The 17,622-nt window shown below is 41.1% G+C and overlaps 1 protein-coding gene across 2 annotated transcripts in view; it reads left to right on the top strand.

Annotated features, from left to right (window-relative positions):
• The window catches only part of lamb2 (laminin, beta 2 (laminin S)), a 46,988-nt gene extending 29,822 nt beyond the window's left edge, over positions 1-17,166 (top strand). Inside the window, exons 11-36 of one of the 2 annotated variants that reach the window (XM_074681465.1) lie at positions 434-613; positions 978-1,090; positions 2,220-2,299; positions 3,246-3,381; positions 3,474-3,632; positions 3,842-3,969; positions 4,114-4,246; positions 4,329-4,521; positions 4,676-4,819; positions 5,254-5,485; positions 5,703-5,872; positions 6,390-6,425; positions 9,513-9,737; positions 9,817-10,034; positions 10,195-10,291; positions 10,491-10,672; positions 10,793-10,983; positions 11,120-11,304; positions 11,533-11,774; positions 11,984-12,187; positions 13,038-13,182; positions 13,302-13,509; positions 13,615-13,756; positions 13,847-14,023; positions 14,128-14,287; positions 14,826-17,166. In XM_074681465.1, the coding sequence (XP_074537566.1) occupies positions 434-613; positions 978-1,090; positions 2,220-2,299; positions 3,246-3,381; positions 3,474-3,632; positions 3,842-3,969; positions 4,114-4,246; positions 4,329-4,521; positions 4,676-4,819; positions 5,254-5,485; positions 5,703-5,872; positions 6,390-6,425; positions 9,513-9,737; positions 9,817-10,034; positions 10,195-10,291; positions 10,491-10,672; positions 10,793-10,983; positions 11,120-11,304; positions 11,533-11,774; positions 11,984-12,187; positions 13,038-13,182; positions 13,302-13,509; positions 13,615-13,756; positions 13,847-14,023; positions 14,128-14,287; positions 14,826-14,962 (4,217 nt within the window). In that variant the 3' untranslated portion in view covers positions 14,963-17,166. The remainder of the gene's footprint in view (positions 1-433; positions 614-977; positions 1,091-2,219; positions 2,300-3,245; positions 3,382-3,473; positions 3,633-3,841; positions 3,970-4,113; positions 4,247-4,328; positions 4,522-4,675; positions 4,820-5,253; positions 5,486-5,702; positions 5,873-6,389; positions 6,426-9,512; positions 9,738-9,816; positions 10,035-10,194; positions 10,292-10,490; positions 10,673-10,792; positions 10,984-11,119; positions 11,305-11,532; positions 11,775-11,983; positions 12,188-13,037; positions 13,183-13,301; positions 13,510-13,614; positions 13,757-13,846; positions 14,024-14,127; positions 14,288-14,825) is intronic. The other variant, XM_074681466.1, reaches the window with a different exon arrangement.
• Positions 17,167-17,622: the final 456 nt, after the last annotated feature.

Genomic DNA, 17,622 nt, shown 5'->3' with positions numbered 1-17,622 from the left:
ACTCAAGTTTTGTGTTTCTGTGCTTTCCTTTTATCCATCTGCTCCACACTCTGTATTTGTAAATGTCTAAGAGAAATTGCTAGGATAACCAAATATTGGCTGAAAAAGCAACATCTCAGCTTTCACAAACTGTTTGAATCTTTCAGAATGTACGTACGGTTGAGGACTAACAGTCATTCAAAGTGCACTTGCGAAAATGTATCGTTGCCAACACATCCAGGGTTGAAGGGTTCGGTTATTATGGGTCCCAGAAATTAACATGAAAAATCAAATGCATAAATTGCATACAATTACAACACAACTTTTCACCACAATGCCTGATGATATGTAATGCTTGGTGAGTGACCAGCAGTTGTGCAAATTTATTCACACTGCATGTTATTGTAACCTATGTGACCAACTCATATATCCTTCTCCCCTGTCTGTGCCTCAGCCTGTGACTGTGACCCCGATGGTTCAGAGAATGGAGGAATGTGCGACAGCCACACCGACCCTTCCCTGGGCATGGTGGGAGGTCAGTGCCGCTGTAAGGCAAACGTGGAGGGGCCACGCTGCGACAAGTGTAAGACCGGCTACTTCGGCCTGAGCGCCGACAGTCCTCAGGGCTGCCAACGTGAGTGCAATCTTTGTTCCAGCTCACTCAATGTTGCATTACATTTATGATGAGCCAGACTGTTTGGTCAGAGGCGAGTGTTTCCACAGAAGTGATCTCCACCAGTCTCAGGCTGCGGTCAACATAACTCAACAACCTCGCCTTTTCTCGTGGACAGTGTAGTTGAAACTGTCTAAAATATATTAAACTAAAAAAAGGAGGGAACTTTTTAGAGAGATCTATTATTTGATTGTGAACAAACAGAATAAAAGTGGTCAAGTGTTTTTGCAGCATTGATTCAAACAAACTTTTTCCAGTCCTGCTGAAACTCATGCTCCATCACTATAAAGTCTCATTGGTGTTCTTCTCTGTTTTGTGCCTCCAGCTTGCCGCTGTGATCACAGAGGGACGGTGTCAGGTAGCTCTCAGTGTGACCCGGTCAGTGGAGACTGCTTCTGCAAGCGTCTTGTCACTGGACGCAGCTGTGACCAGTGTTTGGTAAGATAGTGGGAAAAAGTCTGTCTGTTGTCTTTCCAGCTTGACATTTGTTTTCTGGCTTGAAGTATTTGTTTCTGTCATTTTTGATTTATCATCTTCCTCTTCTTGCGCACACTCTGCCTTTGACATTCAGTCTTGGAGTCATTGTGAGAAGAAACACTGAGCTCTGAATCTCTCTTATATTTAACTCCACAAATCTTCTGTATTTTCCTCCTTTTGCTTCTAAATAAGTACTTTCCACTTTTTTCCCTCTCAGTTTCCTTTCTCTTCTTTCCCCCCACTCTTTTACTGATCAGCTTCCTGATACAGTTTATCCTCTTGTCCCAAACCTACTCGGCCAGGAATAGTGTAGGCAGGAATGTGAGCTCCTGCCTTGGCACCAGATCTAATTTTAGTCCAGGGATTTGTGGCTTGACCGGTAGGTGTGGGTTACAGCTGGCCTAAAATGGTCAGGGGCCTGGACCTGCTCCCAAAGTAGAGCCTGTCCTCTGATAATCCCTTTGGAGCCTCTTTTTAGTAGCAATAGTTCAAAGTCTCTGCTGACAGAAATGAAAATTCTCCAGGATGGTACTTCATGACTCTGTGGTTATTTAAAAATAATAGCTGCCTAGCATAAAAGATGCTGTGTCACAGAGTTAGTGCTGTACTCAAATAAAAACAAGCTCAGATTAGGATTTCTTAGACTGTATTGATGATAGGGTTTCACAGAACAATAATGAATTGACCAGAGTCTCTATAACTCCAAGGACCAAACCACTAAACTGACCAAAGTACAAACTCTTCAGCCAAGATATTCTGACTTTTAGAAGTGAAACTGCTGTCTGCAAAGAACTTACTACTCACATTGTTGAGTCAGCTGTTCTTGAAAGAGTTGAGACTGTCATCATGTCATTTGACAGAAATTTGGCAGTTAGGCTAAGCCCAGAAGCTATGAATGTTTTATTGGACTAGAGAGCAAGATACAGATAGTCAAACTCAGTGGAACTTCCCCTTTCACCCTCATACAGCTGGGGGAGTGATGCATCATGTCTGTCTGGAGCCTAGCTCGTCAGCTGTCTGTCTGTTTAGTGTTTGCTCTGTCCTCTTCTGTCTCTGTCTGTCACTCACGCCGTCCTCTGTGTGTCCTCAGCCTGAGCACTGGGCGCTGAGCCATGACCTGAACGGCTGCAGAAGCTGTGAGTGTGACATCGGAGGAGCTCTGGACAACCAGTGAGTGACGCTGTAGCTTCCCATCCTGAGTCAGAGGTTAAACATGAAGTATGAGGCTGCTGAGGCCCTTTGGTGCACACTTGAATGTCAGAAACTGGAACATAAAGAAATATTTACACACACATTCTCAAGTTAAAGCCTCCTCACTTCAGAGATCCTCTGACCTGTAGCCCCACCATGAGGCTGAGAATTTTTTAACAACTAGTGGATTTATTTTTGAAACCTTTTATTATTATTATTGCTATTTTTAATTTTATTATTTTTAATCTTATTTTTTATTTATATGATTGTTTTACTATTTATTTCTCTCAGGATGAAAAAAAAAGATTTTACTTTTTCAAATTCTTCTCTAAATCCTTGCATGGCTTGGTAACATAATCAAGTTTTTTTGAGCGATTTCCAAAAACAGTGGAATATGTGTTTTTTGACCAGCATATGGGTGATCATGCTAACCTTTTCTTTAAAAAAAAAAGAGATGTTTGTTTCTATTGTGCCGCACATTATATCTTTTTGTAGCCCCCTATGGTATTTTTAATTTCCTGTAGCACATGGAGTCTCTCTCTTTTGATAGAAAGCACTTTGTGATTGTTGTTTGTAAAAAGTGCTTTACACTATAAGGTGTTAAACCTGCTATAGCTCCACAAGCATTAAGATACAGCCATCATAAATATTTTAGTATGCTCACAATAGCAGCTAACTTAAAGCATTGCTCTTCTGACCCACATCTTCCTGAAGTTTTAGCATGGCTAAAGGAACTTTTTGTTTTAAGGTAGTTACAGTTAATTTCCTTTTTGTGTTAACTTTAAGGCCAGCTGTATAAGAGATTTCTGTAGAAGTGTAAACATAAATGAACTTTCAATACATATAGTGTATTAGTAATTTTGTTACAACCAAAGGAACTTTTATTTCAGCTGCAGCATGAAAGAAAACATTCTTTTCTTTGCAGCTGCTCTATGGAGAGCGGTCAGTGTCGTTGCCGAAGTCACATGACAGGCCGTCAGTGCACACAGGTGGAGTCTGGATATTACTTCATGGCTCTGGATCACTTCCTCTATGAAGCTGAGCTGGCCAAAATGGAGCAGGTGAGCCCCCTCATCATCTAATCTGATCGTATAATCATATAGTCCCAAGACTTGAGTTTTAAAGACTAATTCTGCAAACTGTTTATTTTCAGGGCTGTACACTGGAGACCAGGGAGCACCAGGCAGGCCGCCCTGCAACATGGACTAGCATTGGGTTTGCTCGGGTACCTGAAGGTGGCATCCTGGAGTTCACCATCAGTGACATCCCCTACTCCATGGAATATGATCTGCTGATCCGCTATGAATCTCAGGTGTGTAATTTGATGGCCGGCATGAGCCACCTTGACTGGATAGGACAACTCAGCTCTAACTGATATACAGAGATACTAGAGGTCAGATACTTTTGTGAAACACAGCTGTTCAGTATGATTATTCAAATAGATTTGAAGTGATTCTTTTTTTTTTTTACTTTATGATTTTCATTAATCGATGATAAATATGTTACAATGATTCTACATAGATGCCCAGAGACTGGGAGGAGGTGCGTATAACAGTGGTTCGTCCAGGGCTGATTCCTACCAGCAGCCCCTGTGGAAACACCATCCCAGATGATGACAGAATCACTGTGTCACTGCCAGCTGGAGCCAGGTCAGCTTACACACACACACACACACACACACACACACACACACACACACACACACACACACACACACACACACACACACACACACACACACACACACATCCAGAGTCACAAAGTTTACTCTCTGATGTCTGTCTTTTCTCCAGGTTTATGGTCCCTCCTCAGCCTGTGTGTTTGGAGAGAGGAGTGACTTACACCATTCGCTTTGAGTTCAGACGCTATCAGGATGCCAACAGTATTCTCAATGGCGCCGCCAATGCTGTCCTCCTGGTCGACTCTGTAAGAACAATTTCTTCTCTTCTGACTTACTAAGAATTAGAGAATCATGCTCTCAGCTGAGTAACCTCTGACTTGTTGACAGATTGCCTTGATGCCACGCCACTCTTCCCTGGAGATGTTCAACGGAGGGGATCCAGCTTCTAATATCAGGAGGCAGACCTATGAGCGGTACCGCTGTCATGAGGGTGCCAAGAGTGTGACCCGCCCACTTATGAGTGACACTTGTGCCAAAATCATCACCAGCATGTCAGCCATCATAAATGATGGAGCCCTTCGTAAGTAAAAAAGTTTATCGATTGAACTAAAAGTTCTCTTGATCTGAAATGTTCCTCTCTGAGTCAAGGACATGGTTCGTTTTTTTGTCTCAGGGTGTCACCAGTTCTCAAGAGTTCAGTAAATTCATGTCTGTACCTCTCTGTCCTCCTCCAGCATGTAATTGTGACCCTCAGGGGTCCATCAGCTCTGTGTGTGATGTCCGGGGAGGCCAGTGTCGCTGCAGGCCTAATGTGATTGGTCAACGCTGTGACCAGTGTGCACCGGGAACTTATGGCTTTGGACCCTCTGGCTGCGTCGGTGAGATGCTGAATGCTTATTCACTTTTTTTGGAAGCTCAAATCTGTTTGAGTGGAATACATAGCTCCCTTTATTTTGTTATTCGACATTTTTTCCAGGTATTGTTGAAGATTTTATTGGAAAAGTATTTTAAAGCTGTCACTAAGACACTGACAAAAAGTTAATAAACAGGAGCCCAAGAAAAATGTGCTTTATTGGAACATTGATATTTTATTAGTTTTTAAGAGTTCAGAAGTGAGTGAGATTTTCCTTGTTGCATACTATGCTGCCCTCTACTGTTTTGGTCCAGTTAAAAATTGGAACCCCTGAGCAAAAATGAAACATTTCAAGTAGCTTTTGTTGTTCTATCTTTGAGCTCTTCCTTTCCTTTGAGCTCCTTTCAACAGCTTCTTCTTTTCAAACACCTCTCCTTTACTTTTCTTTCCTCGGTCCAGCCTGTGGCTGCAGCTTGGAAGGCTCCGTGACTCGACTTTGTGACAAGTTCACCGGTCAGTGCCAGTGCCGTCCAGGAGCATTCGGTCTGCGCTGCGATGGCTGCCAGGCAGGCCACTGGGGCTTCCCCAGCTGTCGGCCGTGCCAGTGCAATGGACACGCTGACGAGTGTGAGCAGAGGACGGGAGCTTGCATCCGCTGCAGGGACAACACTGGAGGAGACAAGTGTGACAGGTAAAGTTTCAAAGGGGGCTGTGATCCAGCAGCAAGATCTTAGACTCAGCTGAAATAGAGGAAAGACAAAGAAAAGGTTTTGAAGGCTCTGAGAATATAAATTTAGTGTTTTTGTCATGAAATTTAATCGTTACCTATTGTTTTTTCCATGCATAGATGAAGATTCAAAGTTCTTCAACTTTTGTCTATATCTCTGTCACTTGGTGTTATTTTGCAGATGTGCAAACGGTTACTATGGTAATCCAGTTTTGGGCATTGCTTCTGGTGGCCAGTGTCGTCCATGCCCCTGTCCTGACGGTCCTAACAGTGGACGCCATTTTGCTGCATCGTGTTACCAGGACAACCGAAACAGACAAATTATCTGCAACTGTAACCAAGGTTACACAGGTAAACACCAGATGACACTCCTTCTCTCTCTGCCTTGATTTGTTTTTTTCTCTTGTCCTCCTCTTCAGTCAGTTCAGGCTCTCTGCGCTGTATCTCGTCTTCATGCTCAGCAAAGATGCTGATGAAATCATCAGTGTATTCAGATGTGTGTGCACGCGTGTGTGTAATTTAAATGAGTTTCACTTTGAAATTCATTGTAATTACAATGTCCACTGAGCCTGTGACACCGACGATACCTGTTGAACATGTAGCTTGAACATTTTAGCGCAGCATCATCATACTGCTCTTTGATGCACTTGTTGCACGTGTCTTGACAAAGTAAAAGGGAAAATGAAAGATAAATTCAGTCCTCACTTATCACAATCCATTAAAACATTTGGAGAGTCAAATTATTCTCTAGAGTTGAATTATCGAGTCAGCCCCCTGAGCTATTCAGTGAGGTAAGAATGATGTTTCTCAGTGGGTTCTGTTAAATGGTAACCTGTTGTTTCCTCCCTCCCCTGTACCACTGGCACAGGGATTGTTAAACGCTCCGGGGTGACCATTTTTAAGCGTGAGTAATGATGGTTGAACCCTTCCCTCCTCCCACCTCCTCCTCCCCTCCCCCTCCTCCTTTTCCACCAACCCTTCACATTACCAGTCCCACCCATGCATGGCTTCAGCACCCGTCATCAGCTGTGCTGTGCCAGAGTGCACTCCTGACCATATGTGAGACCTGGCTCAAAGAGTAAAATCAAAACCTTCAATTTATATCTATACAGTTCATCTTTTGCACTTCAAGAACAAACGGCTGTGATAAGACACGTTATTTCAGTTTTATTCGTTTACCTGTACAAAATGATTGTGACAAGATTTGAACCAGGTCTGCGTAGCTGTTCCTGACACAAGGACCTGACCCAGAATCATTTATTTTAATTCAGACTGTGTCAAAAAGTCTGGTTTCTTGCAGTAAAAAATGTCCCTTTAAATCAAGGTCAAGAAAAAAAGGGGACCGTTTCGAACATGTACCGGTTGATTCTGAGTCTGGGTCAGCTTCTTTCTCTGTGGTTTCTGTAGATTTCACTGTTGATCCATGAATGACTTATGCTGAGGTAGTTTCTAACATGACATTCCCAGTGGAAAAGGGTTATACTGATACCACGTTACACCTTTACAACCTAGGAAAGTCAACTTTTTTTGTTGACTTGACTCTTGCAGATTTAGCACCACATGGGGTACCGAGTTTAGCATTTTCCCTCTGGCTGAACTCTTCTTCTGTTTCAGTTTTTACTTTGTCAGAACTGTCCCACTCTTTGCCTCTTCATATCTTTTCATGACTTTCTTTCTCTAATTTCCTGCTTTACTCTTTTTTTCTTCTTCACTCAGATATGTCAGGTATTTCTTATTGGAGTCTGACCCAAAGGGAGAGTAGATGAGATGTTTAAGTTAGAGGGAAAACAGCCTGAATGGTTGACAGACAAAACATATAGCACTCTGCCAGGCTGTTATTGCTGCTGTGCTGAGAAGTGTGGAAAAGGTTGTTGGCAGTGCTGTATCAGGCAAATATGACATGTAGCACCATGGAAGACTATACTGCCAGCTCGGATGTGTCCAAAATCAAGAATACAAAAAGCTGCTGATTCATATTATGTAATTGATATCTTTGGTAAAGTGTTACATAATCTTCTGGAAAAAAAGTGTGAGAAAAGTCCCCAGACTAATGCGAGCTGGTTAACCACTGAGTGATGAAAAGTAACCAAACTGATACTTCTGTAAGACTGTATTAATATGATAATGATGTTTGTTCTTTACTGTGATGACTTTGGCCAAATATTGGACTAATGTGTTTCTAGTACATGTTGTAGTGTTATGTATAAAACAAAAATAGTGTGATGCTGACAAACCTACATATCAGATAGATGATGAAACACTTTCTTTGAATCGACCATTTAAAATGCAGCATGACTGCATCATTTACAAAGCTTAATAATGGTTCTTTCTTGGAGTGCCAAAATGCCCGCTATAGCATGTTGAAAGTGTTCAAACATTCTGCAATCACGCAAATGAAAGCATCTCACTAAACATAGATTAAGCTGTCTTTAAACCTTTGTGGCTGAATAAAACTGTAGACTTACAATATGTTAGGAAACTTTGAATTCAAAAGATACAGTAGTTCGTTTGTTATTGAGTTGTGATGCATTAAAATTCATACCTTTATATGGCTTTATATTCACTGCTTGTCACACTCAATAAATGTTATGAGTGGCTTTTATCATGTGTTAACAGGGTGCCATTTCTCAAAAAACTAGAGGGAGAGTGTTTTATGATTTCTTCTTTTTTTAATCATGAAAAAGCAAGCAATCAACAGGCCTAATTCTTTGAAGTGAACAGTAGGCCCCACTACATTTAGAACTGCTGATTAATAATCTTAAATGCAAACTAAAAAGACATGAAACATTTAATTTTCTGCTATGGCCACACCTGTAATGTGGGAGATGGTCCAATTAAGTTACAGGACCATGGGTAAGGGCCAGTCAAGCTAACTTAGCAGAGGATTTAATGCCAACAGCAACTCAATCAGACTGTAGAATGTAACATAAAAACTAATTAATTAAGATTTCACATCATGTCAAAATAAGTTAACAGTTTGATCCAGTGTCAGACTTAATGTGGCCATTTCAGCTTTCCTTTGGCTCTAAATTCACGTTTCCTCTCTGTGTTTTTAAATCACTCTGCTTATAAGAACTGCTTTAAAACCTTATAAATGTGTTAATAAGGCTTCATAAATGTGCTCATGACAGATTATATAATTGTTGGTTCATAGAAAGTTTAACCATTTTTCAAAATGAAAATTTGAACTCTAAAAAACTGAACTTACTACAGCAAAGAAAACACTCAGAAACAGTCACAGCACAATTTATTTAGCAAGGCTAAACACAATATGTGATCATCCTGTTTCTTGGTGTGTGGTTAATGTGAGCTGAACTGGATCTATGAGCCTTCCTCTTAGCAAATCAGTACCCTCATACTCTGGTTGTACATTGCTATGGAGTGGTTATATGTCAGATTAACCAGGCACCACCTTCATACATCCTTATCCCCATTTTCTAGAGTTTGATACTGCGATGAGATCACATTTGTGCTTATTTACATCCAGCAAGTTGCCTGAGTAAGTTTTGGCTACTAGCCATTAACTGAAGCTACAGCCCCGCCTAGTGAAAAGTAGTTGTGCTGCAGCTAAGACACAAAAAGTGACCAGCATTTCAGGCACATGGTAAAAAAGGTATTTACCTCAACTGGCTAAAAATTCTGCAAATTGTTATGATGGATTTGGGATTTTGATCAAAGTGTCATAAAAAGGCATGGCATTCCTTTTCTTGGACTTGTGAAAATAGCCTCTTCGGAAGTTCCTCATCACTCTCAGCCCAAGACCGGATAAATCTAATTCTGGGAATTCATAACTTTTCAGCCCCTTGTTGTTTCACACATTTAATAAAGGATACTTCACTATAAAGACACAGCCTAGAAAATCCTGTGGAGCACTTCACGCCTTTTGTTACTGCAGTTTATCAGCTTATAATAAAATAGCAAGCGTCACGTCTGTTCTTTTTTGAATCTCAATTTTTGTTCTTTTCTTATTTTTCTTTTCTTTCTCAATCAGGTGCCCGATGTGAGGAATGTGCTCCAGGATACTTTGGAAATCCTTCTCAGCCTGGAGGTCGTTGCCAACCATGCCAGTGTAACAACAACATCGACATGTCAGACATGGATTCTTGTGACAGGCGAACCGGGGCGTGCAGGAAGTGCCTTTACAACACAGAGGGCCCAAACTGTGGCATCTGCAAGAGCGGCTACTTTGGAGACGCATCCCGACGCAACTGCAGGAGTGAGTGACAAGAACATATCCAAAAAGGTTTAATCTTTGCCCCAGAAGATTTTTTTTAACCTTTTTTTTGCTCTTTCAGAGTGCACATGTAACTTCCTGGGCACTGAAAGTAGTCAGTGTATGCAGCGTGAAGACTGTGTGTGTCAGCGTACCACAGGGCAATGCCAGTGCCGACCAAACGTCATTGGTCTGACATGTGACCACTGTGCCCCTAACCACTGGAACTTAGCAGGCGGGAGGGGCTGTGAGTCCTGCGGCTGTGACCCCAACAACTCAGTCACCTCCTCGTGTAATGAGGTAAGAACACTTGGGCACCAGCACACCCAAATATTAACATCTCACATTTTGAAAAAAATATTTAAACCTGCTTAAATTGATTCACTGATTTTAATTTAGTACTTTGGCAAATAATGAGCACTTGTGTCCAGTGGTGTAATTTTCATGCTTTATTGTGCAGTTCTCTGGAATGTGTCAGTGCCGGGATGGATTTGGAGGGAGGACATGCACAGACTGTCAGGAGAACTACTGGGGAGATCCCAGGACACAGTGCAGAGGTAGAAAATATGAAGAACTTGTTATTTTATGCATTAAGTACTCACAATACTAATTTTCTTATTCAAGTCAGTCACAGAACAGTTGAAGAACTAATTAATACGAGCCCTTCAGCCTTGTTTTGTATACATAGCACTCTTTTTGAGACAGAGATTTAAATAAATGTAGTAACCTCACACCATGTCATGTCTCTCCATCTAGCTTGTGACTGTGACTGGCGTGGCATTGAGACCTCCCAGTGCAACAGGGTGACTGGACACTGTGTTTGCCAGCAGGGGGTGTCAGGTGTCCGCTGTGATCAGTGTGCCAGAGGCTTCTCTGGCCAGTTCCCCAACTGTCAGCCCTGTCACCAGTGCTTTGGGGACTGGGATCGCATTGTGCAGGTGCAGTTTCATACCAAAGATGGAGTCTTATTCTGTGTCTTCGGGGGCCAAATGTAAAAAATGAGTAATTCATTGATCAGTTATCAAACATAATCTCCTTCTGTGTTATTTTGCCAACAGGACCTGGCAGTGCGTACAAAGACTTTGGCAGAGCGTGCCCATGAGATTCAGACCACAGGGCTTACTGGGCCCTATGAGAAGGCCTTCAGAGACCTGGAGGAGAAGCTGGCACAGGCTCAGGGGATTGTCAACGCACGCAATGCTACTGCTGCAGCTGTTGCTACATTAATGGAGCTTATTGAAGATTTAAGGTATAGCTGATTTAAATAGCTCAATGTGTTATCCAAGAGCAATTAAAAGAGGGACAAGAAATCTTTTTTTTTAATCATCAGACTCACAACAATAAAGTTTTTATCCACCAACAACTGTTGTTGTTTTGCCCTGCAGAGCTCAGATCAGTGAGACAACCGACACCCTGAACAGAGTGGAGGGAGACCTCACCATTGTCCAGGATAGCAACTCTGAGGCGAGCAAGGAGCTGAGTGCTCTGGAGAGAGAGGCCAAAGAGCTAAATCTCACTTCAGAGCAGCTTCACCGTCAACTTGACATCCTAAAAAACTCCAACTTCTTAGGTGAGAGGAAGAGAGGGGATAAAGCCTGTGATTTAATGACGTATACTTCAAAGCCTTACTTTCCCCGGTCAGCTTTCCAAAGTTAAAGACTTTCCTACTCAAATAACAACCTTGAAACATATTTGTTCTTAATTTTCTGCTTTCCACAGAATCAATACTTGATGCCCCTAACAAGCATATACTTTTAAAAGTGAAAATGTACTCCCGCCCCCCTGTCTGTCTCTATAGGTGCATATGACAGCATCCGTAGCTCCTACAATAAGTCACGTGATGCAGAGCGACGTGCCAATGAATCAACCATCACCAGACCCAGTACAGTGAGCCAATCTGCAGATACTCGCCGCCGCACAGAGCGCCTGATCAGTGCCAAGAAGGACGACTTTAACCGTAAAAATGCTGCCAACAAGCGAGCTCTTGGAGATCTCAACACCCGGGCACAGGGCCTGGACATGCGGAAGATCAATGAGAAGGTTTTTCATTATACCTTTAAGTTGTTGCACTCTATATTATTTTCATTTTATGTTTAGCGTCACAGAAGTTCTCGAAACAGTAATAAAATGATAGAAAAATACAACTAGTCACTGCATGTTTTGGATTTCTTTCACAGTAGAGGAGAAAGTTTCATCAGTCCAAATTATAAACAGGCAGCTTTTCATTTCATCTTCCTCTGTCCCTGCAGGTTTGTGGTGCCCCTGGTGATGCCACCTGTGAGGACAGTCCATGTGGAGGTGCAGGTTGCCGTGATGACGAAGGAAACCGGCACTGCGGAGGGTTGAACTGTAATGGTGCTGTTGCGGTGGCTGACAATGCTCTGGAGAGAGCCAAACATGCAGAGAGCGAGCTGAGCAAGGCGATGGAGGATGTGGAGGGACTCTTTACCAAGGTGACTTGAGCTGTTCTAACACATAGCATCATATCTGTAAGGTTGGACTGGGTGTTAATGTTGTTATCAAAACTAGTATGGTTTTAGTGAAAGCTGACGACCTAAGAGTCTCTTATCATAGAGCCAATGACAATGGAAGCAGGTTGAAGAATTTATTTACATCCAGACCATGGTTTATCCTCATGGACACATGGCCTGGGAGTGTATTAGGTTTTAAGAGACCTCTGTATGAGAGATTTGGCCTTAAATGCTGGCTTTACCAGATGCTTCCATTTTAACCTTATGGAGGAATTGATAACAGTTGTGTCAAATTCATCACTAAATACAGGAAGATAAATACAGGAAGAAAAACAATCAAATGCTTTCTGTTCACTTTTCATGACAACAGAATAAAACTCAGCCAAAACAGTTTCTACTCAACATTGTTGAGTTTTTAGTTTACCCTCCTTAGTTTATCCACCAGATTCAGGAGAATCCTTTGCAAGGCTGGAATGTGGGAACGTTGGCTGTTTTTATGTTTACAGATTTACATTTGAAGGTGTTCGTTTTCATATTGTGCCTATGTTCCTTCATACTAAATTACAAACTAAATCTCCTTGAATGGAGGAGAGATTTAACAAAGCATGCAGCCTGTGTGTATTTGAATAGTCCATGCAGCTGCAATCCAAGATATTTGCACTTGGCTACAAATAAACGAAGAGAGAGGGGGCGTACTGAAAACTAAAGTGGGAGGAAATTGTTACAGAAACAATTTTAGGACTTCACCACTGAAGACTGTGTTTAATGTAAACAGGTTTTCTGAGTATGTGCCTATCTATTTCCTGTGTCATCTCCAAACATTTCTGTTCAGGTGGCAGATGCAAAGACCAAGGCTGAGGAGGCTAAAAGTAAAGCTCAGGCTGCTCTGGACAAAGCCACGGCTACCAAGAACAAAGTGGAGCGCTCCAACAATGACCTGAGGGATCTCATTAAACAGATCAGAGACTTCCTTACCCGTGAGTCTGACAGTGTCCTGGGCTGAAATGAAATGATGTATTCAATTTTAAACAAGGATTTCACAACTTCCAAAAAGTGTATGTCTTCACCCCTGACACTTCTGATGTCGCTCTGTCAGAGGAGGGTGCAGATCCAGACAGCATTGAAGCAGTGGCGAACCGTGTGTTGGAGCTCTCCATCCCAGCTTCGCCCCTACAGATCAGACATCTTGCTGATGAAATCAAGGAGCGAGTCCAAAGCCTTTCAAATGTAGACGCCATCTTGGAGAGGACGCAGGATGATGTCCGCAAAGCAGAGCAACTGCTGCTGGATGCCAAGAGGGCAAGGTCAGAGCAGAACTGAGCATAAAAGTGTATTAATATTTTAAAAAATATTCTAACAAAGGGAAGTCTAAAAGAAGTTATAGTCAGTGACACTGTGTTTTTGTTTAGGCATAGTGCAGAGGGGGTGAAGACCACAGCAGAGACGGTGAAACAGGCCCTGGTGGATGCTAAAACTGCACAGACATCAGCAGAAAAAGCCATCGCAAGAGCCAAAGCTGACATTGGGGAGACTGAGGCCCGACTTGCTCAGGTAACTCACACAAAAATCAAAAATATAAGGTCAAGACTACAAATCAGCAGTTGGATGTGACGACTGGGATTCCTTAAATTCTCTCCTCAGATTGAGTCAGAGACATCCAACAGTGAGAATGACCTGAATGATGCCATGGACCGCCTGGGCACTCTGGGACAGGAGATAAACGCCCTGAAAACTAAACGTGCCAACAACAGCATGGCAGCAGCTCGTGCTGAGGAGACGGCTACCATGGCTCGAGACAAGGCAAACGAGGCCAAGCAGGTGAGTGTGTGTTTGTGTCCGCAGGTTAGTGAGTGAGGAGAGTGCCACAGCGTGCATCATTAAAAGTGTACACAGACAAACCTGTCATCTGTCTTGATGTTCAGATTCTGGACGGCCAGCTGACAGACAAGTACCATGAAGTGCAGCAGCGGGTCGACACGAAGGCCAAGGCTGTGAAGGATGCCAAGAAAAGAGCTGAGAGACTCAGAGATGAAGCCAAGGGCCTGCTGAAAGATGCTCAAAGCAAGCTCCAGAGACTAGCAGGTGCTTAGCAATACCTCTGAGTGACTGTTGCTGTGTGTTTGTTGTTTGTAGAAATAGACAGAGTTTCTCTAGACAGATCTGTTTGACCAAAAAAGATTATGTGATTGAAAGACATTTTTTTCCCTTTTTCACTTCTCATTTTGAAATGATCTTTTTTCATGTTTACTCTGACATGGGTTGTTAAATTGTAGCTTAAAATAAACAAATATTTGATATAACCAGCCCTGGCCGTAATATAATGTCAAACTTTGGAGTTAGTGATCGAAAACTTTACTTTTTACGCCAGGAAGTGCATCCATATTGTTTTATTGTTGAGTGAACTGGCAAAGATTGCATTAAGATATGAGATTTAAAAAATAACCAATAGTAGAAAAAAATATAAAATTTGGAAATGACTGTTGGTTACAAACATATAAATATCATTATTTACTTAAAAGCACTCAGATTGAATATTATAGTTTCAGAATGATGCACTATAGCACTGTCAAGTCTTACTTTTTGCTTTGCACCTATCCCTGAATTTTTCTGTTTCCTACAGAACTGGAGAAAAACTATGAGGAGAACCAGAAAAGACTTGAGGCAAAAGCTCGCCAGCTGGATGGCTTGGAGGACAAGATGAAAGGCATCCTGAGTGACATCAACAAACAGATTCAGATCTACAACACCTGCCAGTAATTTACCACTAAATAAAAAAAAAAAAGAAAAAAAAACAAACATGGATTTTCTACTGTGTTGCCTGAGTTAATTAACTGTACGCCAGACTTTCAGATAAAAATGGACAACTTCCATGTTCTACAAATGAATATGCATATTTTGCCTGAAAACTGTCTTGTGAAAATTGCAGTTACAATCAAAGTTAGATATTTATACTTGTGATGCAACATTTTGAGGTCATCACATTTTATTTGCAGGTTTTGTTTTGAGAGCAAGATTTTGGCTTTAATTTTTGGAAGTGTCTGGAAATTTATTAAAAGGTATTATATAAAAGTTTGCATTTCACATTAATGACTGGTGTTGTGCATTGTGAACTCTCTGTTATCTAACTCTGCCTTTTTTTAAGCTAAGTGACTATTTCAGAATCAACAGGTCAATATCATTTTGTCACCATTTTGTATCATACTATGTGGAAGTTTATCCTGAGCTGTGCTCAGGGCTGACTTAATCTAAGAGTAAACTAAACAGAGGATTCATTTCATGATTATAGTCTGATGTAAACTATACCTTGATGACAAACCTTTTAGGAATTTTCATTCAATGTGCTACCACCTGCATTTGAAGGAACCATATTTTTCTAATACATCTGCCTTCAAAAAACATAAAATCAAACATAAAAGCATTTTGTATGTGAAAATAGTAGACTATTTTGCCTGTACAAATACCTGGCCTTAAACTGCTTCTGCCCTAAAAGGAAAGATGGCATCGGTCCAATGCTAAACATTTAGAGAGATGGCACAGGTTAGGCAGTCCAGCTCTTGAGATGCTATTTGTAAATCAGAACCAGAATAGTTTTTTAAAATCTGTAGCAACCAGTTAAACTTCTGTGAAAACAACTTCCTCACAAGTTCATTTGACTCCCGGTAGTTGTGATCTTTGCTCAAGAAATAATACAGCACATAACTCCATGTAAAAGCACAGTTGGTCTGTTTTGCAGTTTCTTTTCTGTGCATTTACCAGATGTAACTTGTTGATGTGTAAACTTGAACTACACTAATTGATCACCTGATTTATATTTCAGCAGTACCAGGCCAGCTGTTTCCCTGTTGTCTAGTTTTTGTGCAAAGCTAGAATAACTGTCTCCTCTAATAATAAGATTGATAGTAACTCCATTTAACTTTTTAACTACCATAATGTTATAGAATATTTTTTTGACTCATGCTTTATCTGTAATGCACAGAGTGTGAATGTTTGTTGATCAAATGTACTGTGATGGAATACTGAAGACCTGCAGTGTTTGATGCTTCACTAAAGTTACAGTAATCTTAAGTCATATGCTCTAGTTGTTTCTTGGACATATACTCATGTACTATTTATTGTGTTGTGTACGAAACAGCTCAAACAGAGAAACTAATGTTGTGAGCATATTTCCCTCTGATTATCGATCTTCTATCTGACATATTATTTTTGATATGGAAACGCTAAAGCAAAATACCAAAGGAAGTGTAAACATGTAAACAGTTTTGTGAATAAATGTTGTAATACTTAAAATCTCAATGAGGGATTTGTTTTTTTAAAGCATATTGACTGCATCTTTGCTTCATACTGTCTAACTTTCCTAGCTGTCTTGTGGCTGGGATGGGCATGCAATCTTGTAGAGATCTGCAACCTTTACTTTCAAAGGAGCCATTTTGCTTCGTCTCACTTGGATTCATGTCATTCCAGAGCCACAATATATCTTATGTATTCCTCAAAAGCAACAGGTGTATAAATATTTAAATACAGTTAAAATATATTGACTAATTATCCAAACAATACGTTTTGTAAATTAATTAAATTGTAGAACCACCAAAAGAAGACTTGGATTTGGTAACATAGCCTATATTGATAATGTCGGTCTACTTGTCGTTTTTTTATTGTCTGCTAATTTCTTGCCACCAAGCATGTGTATTAAGTTAGCATGTTTGCAGTTGAATGAATCCATCCACACATAGAATTAAAATATGTATTTTCTTCAAGGTTTGTTTGTTGCTGATTTAGTTATCTTACCAGGGGTTATAAAAATTGAGGTATGCCACAGGAACAAGGAAAGTTGGTGGGCTGTTGGTGTTGTAGGAGGTAAAGTACAGATGTGGAAGGCTTGGATGCAAGATGTGATGCATATTTAGTTCAACAAAATGTTAAATCACGATTTTGTTTGGCATCAGAGTTAGGTCACGGTAAGTGTTAGGGTTAGGTTAGGGAGAGTGGGTTTAGGGTTACTGTTAGGGTTATTATGTGTAGAGTTAGAGTTAGTGCTAACAGGTTTAGGGTTGGGATTAGGATTAGTGTATTTAGGGTTAGGGTTATTATGTGTAAGGTTAGTGGTATTAGGGCTAGGGCTAGTGATAGAATGATTATTCAGGTTAGGGTTAGTGGGTAGGGTCAGTCGGTTTAGGGTTAGGGTAAGGCTTAGTGCGCTAAGAGCTAGGGTTATCATGATTTTGTTTAGTGCCAGTGTCATCATTAATACTCTCTGTAAGTAAAACATTGACACTTGACAGCTGTGTGTGGTCACTGGTAAAGGCAGTGCCAAATTATACCATCAGGCCCACAGGCGAGAAAAGAGGAAACCCCTAAAAAGAAGGCAAAATACTGTAAAGGCAACAATAGTGACAGCCATTTTAAAATAGAATAGGATA

The sequence above is a fragment of the Halichoeres trimaculatus genome, unplaced genomic scaffold (assembly GCF_033239565.1).
Source record: "Halichoeres trimaculatus isolate MK-OKI-2021-1 unplaced genomic scaffold, fHalTri1.1 fHalTri1_scaffold_11, whole genome shotgun sequence".
Classification (NCBI taxonomy): Eukaryota; Metazoa; Chordata; class Actinopteri; order Labriformes; family Labridae; genus Halichoeres; species Halichoeres trimaculatus.
This window is presented reverse-complemented; position numbering and strand designations above follow the sequence as displayed.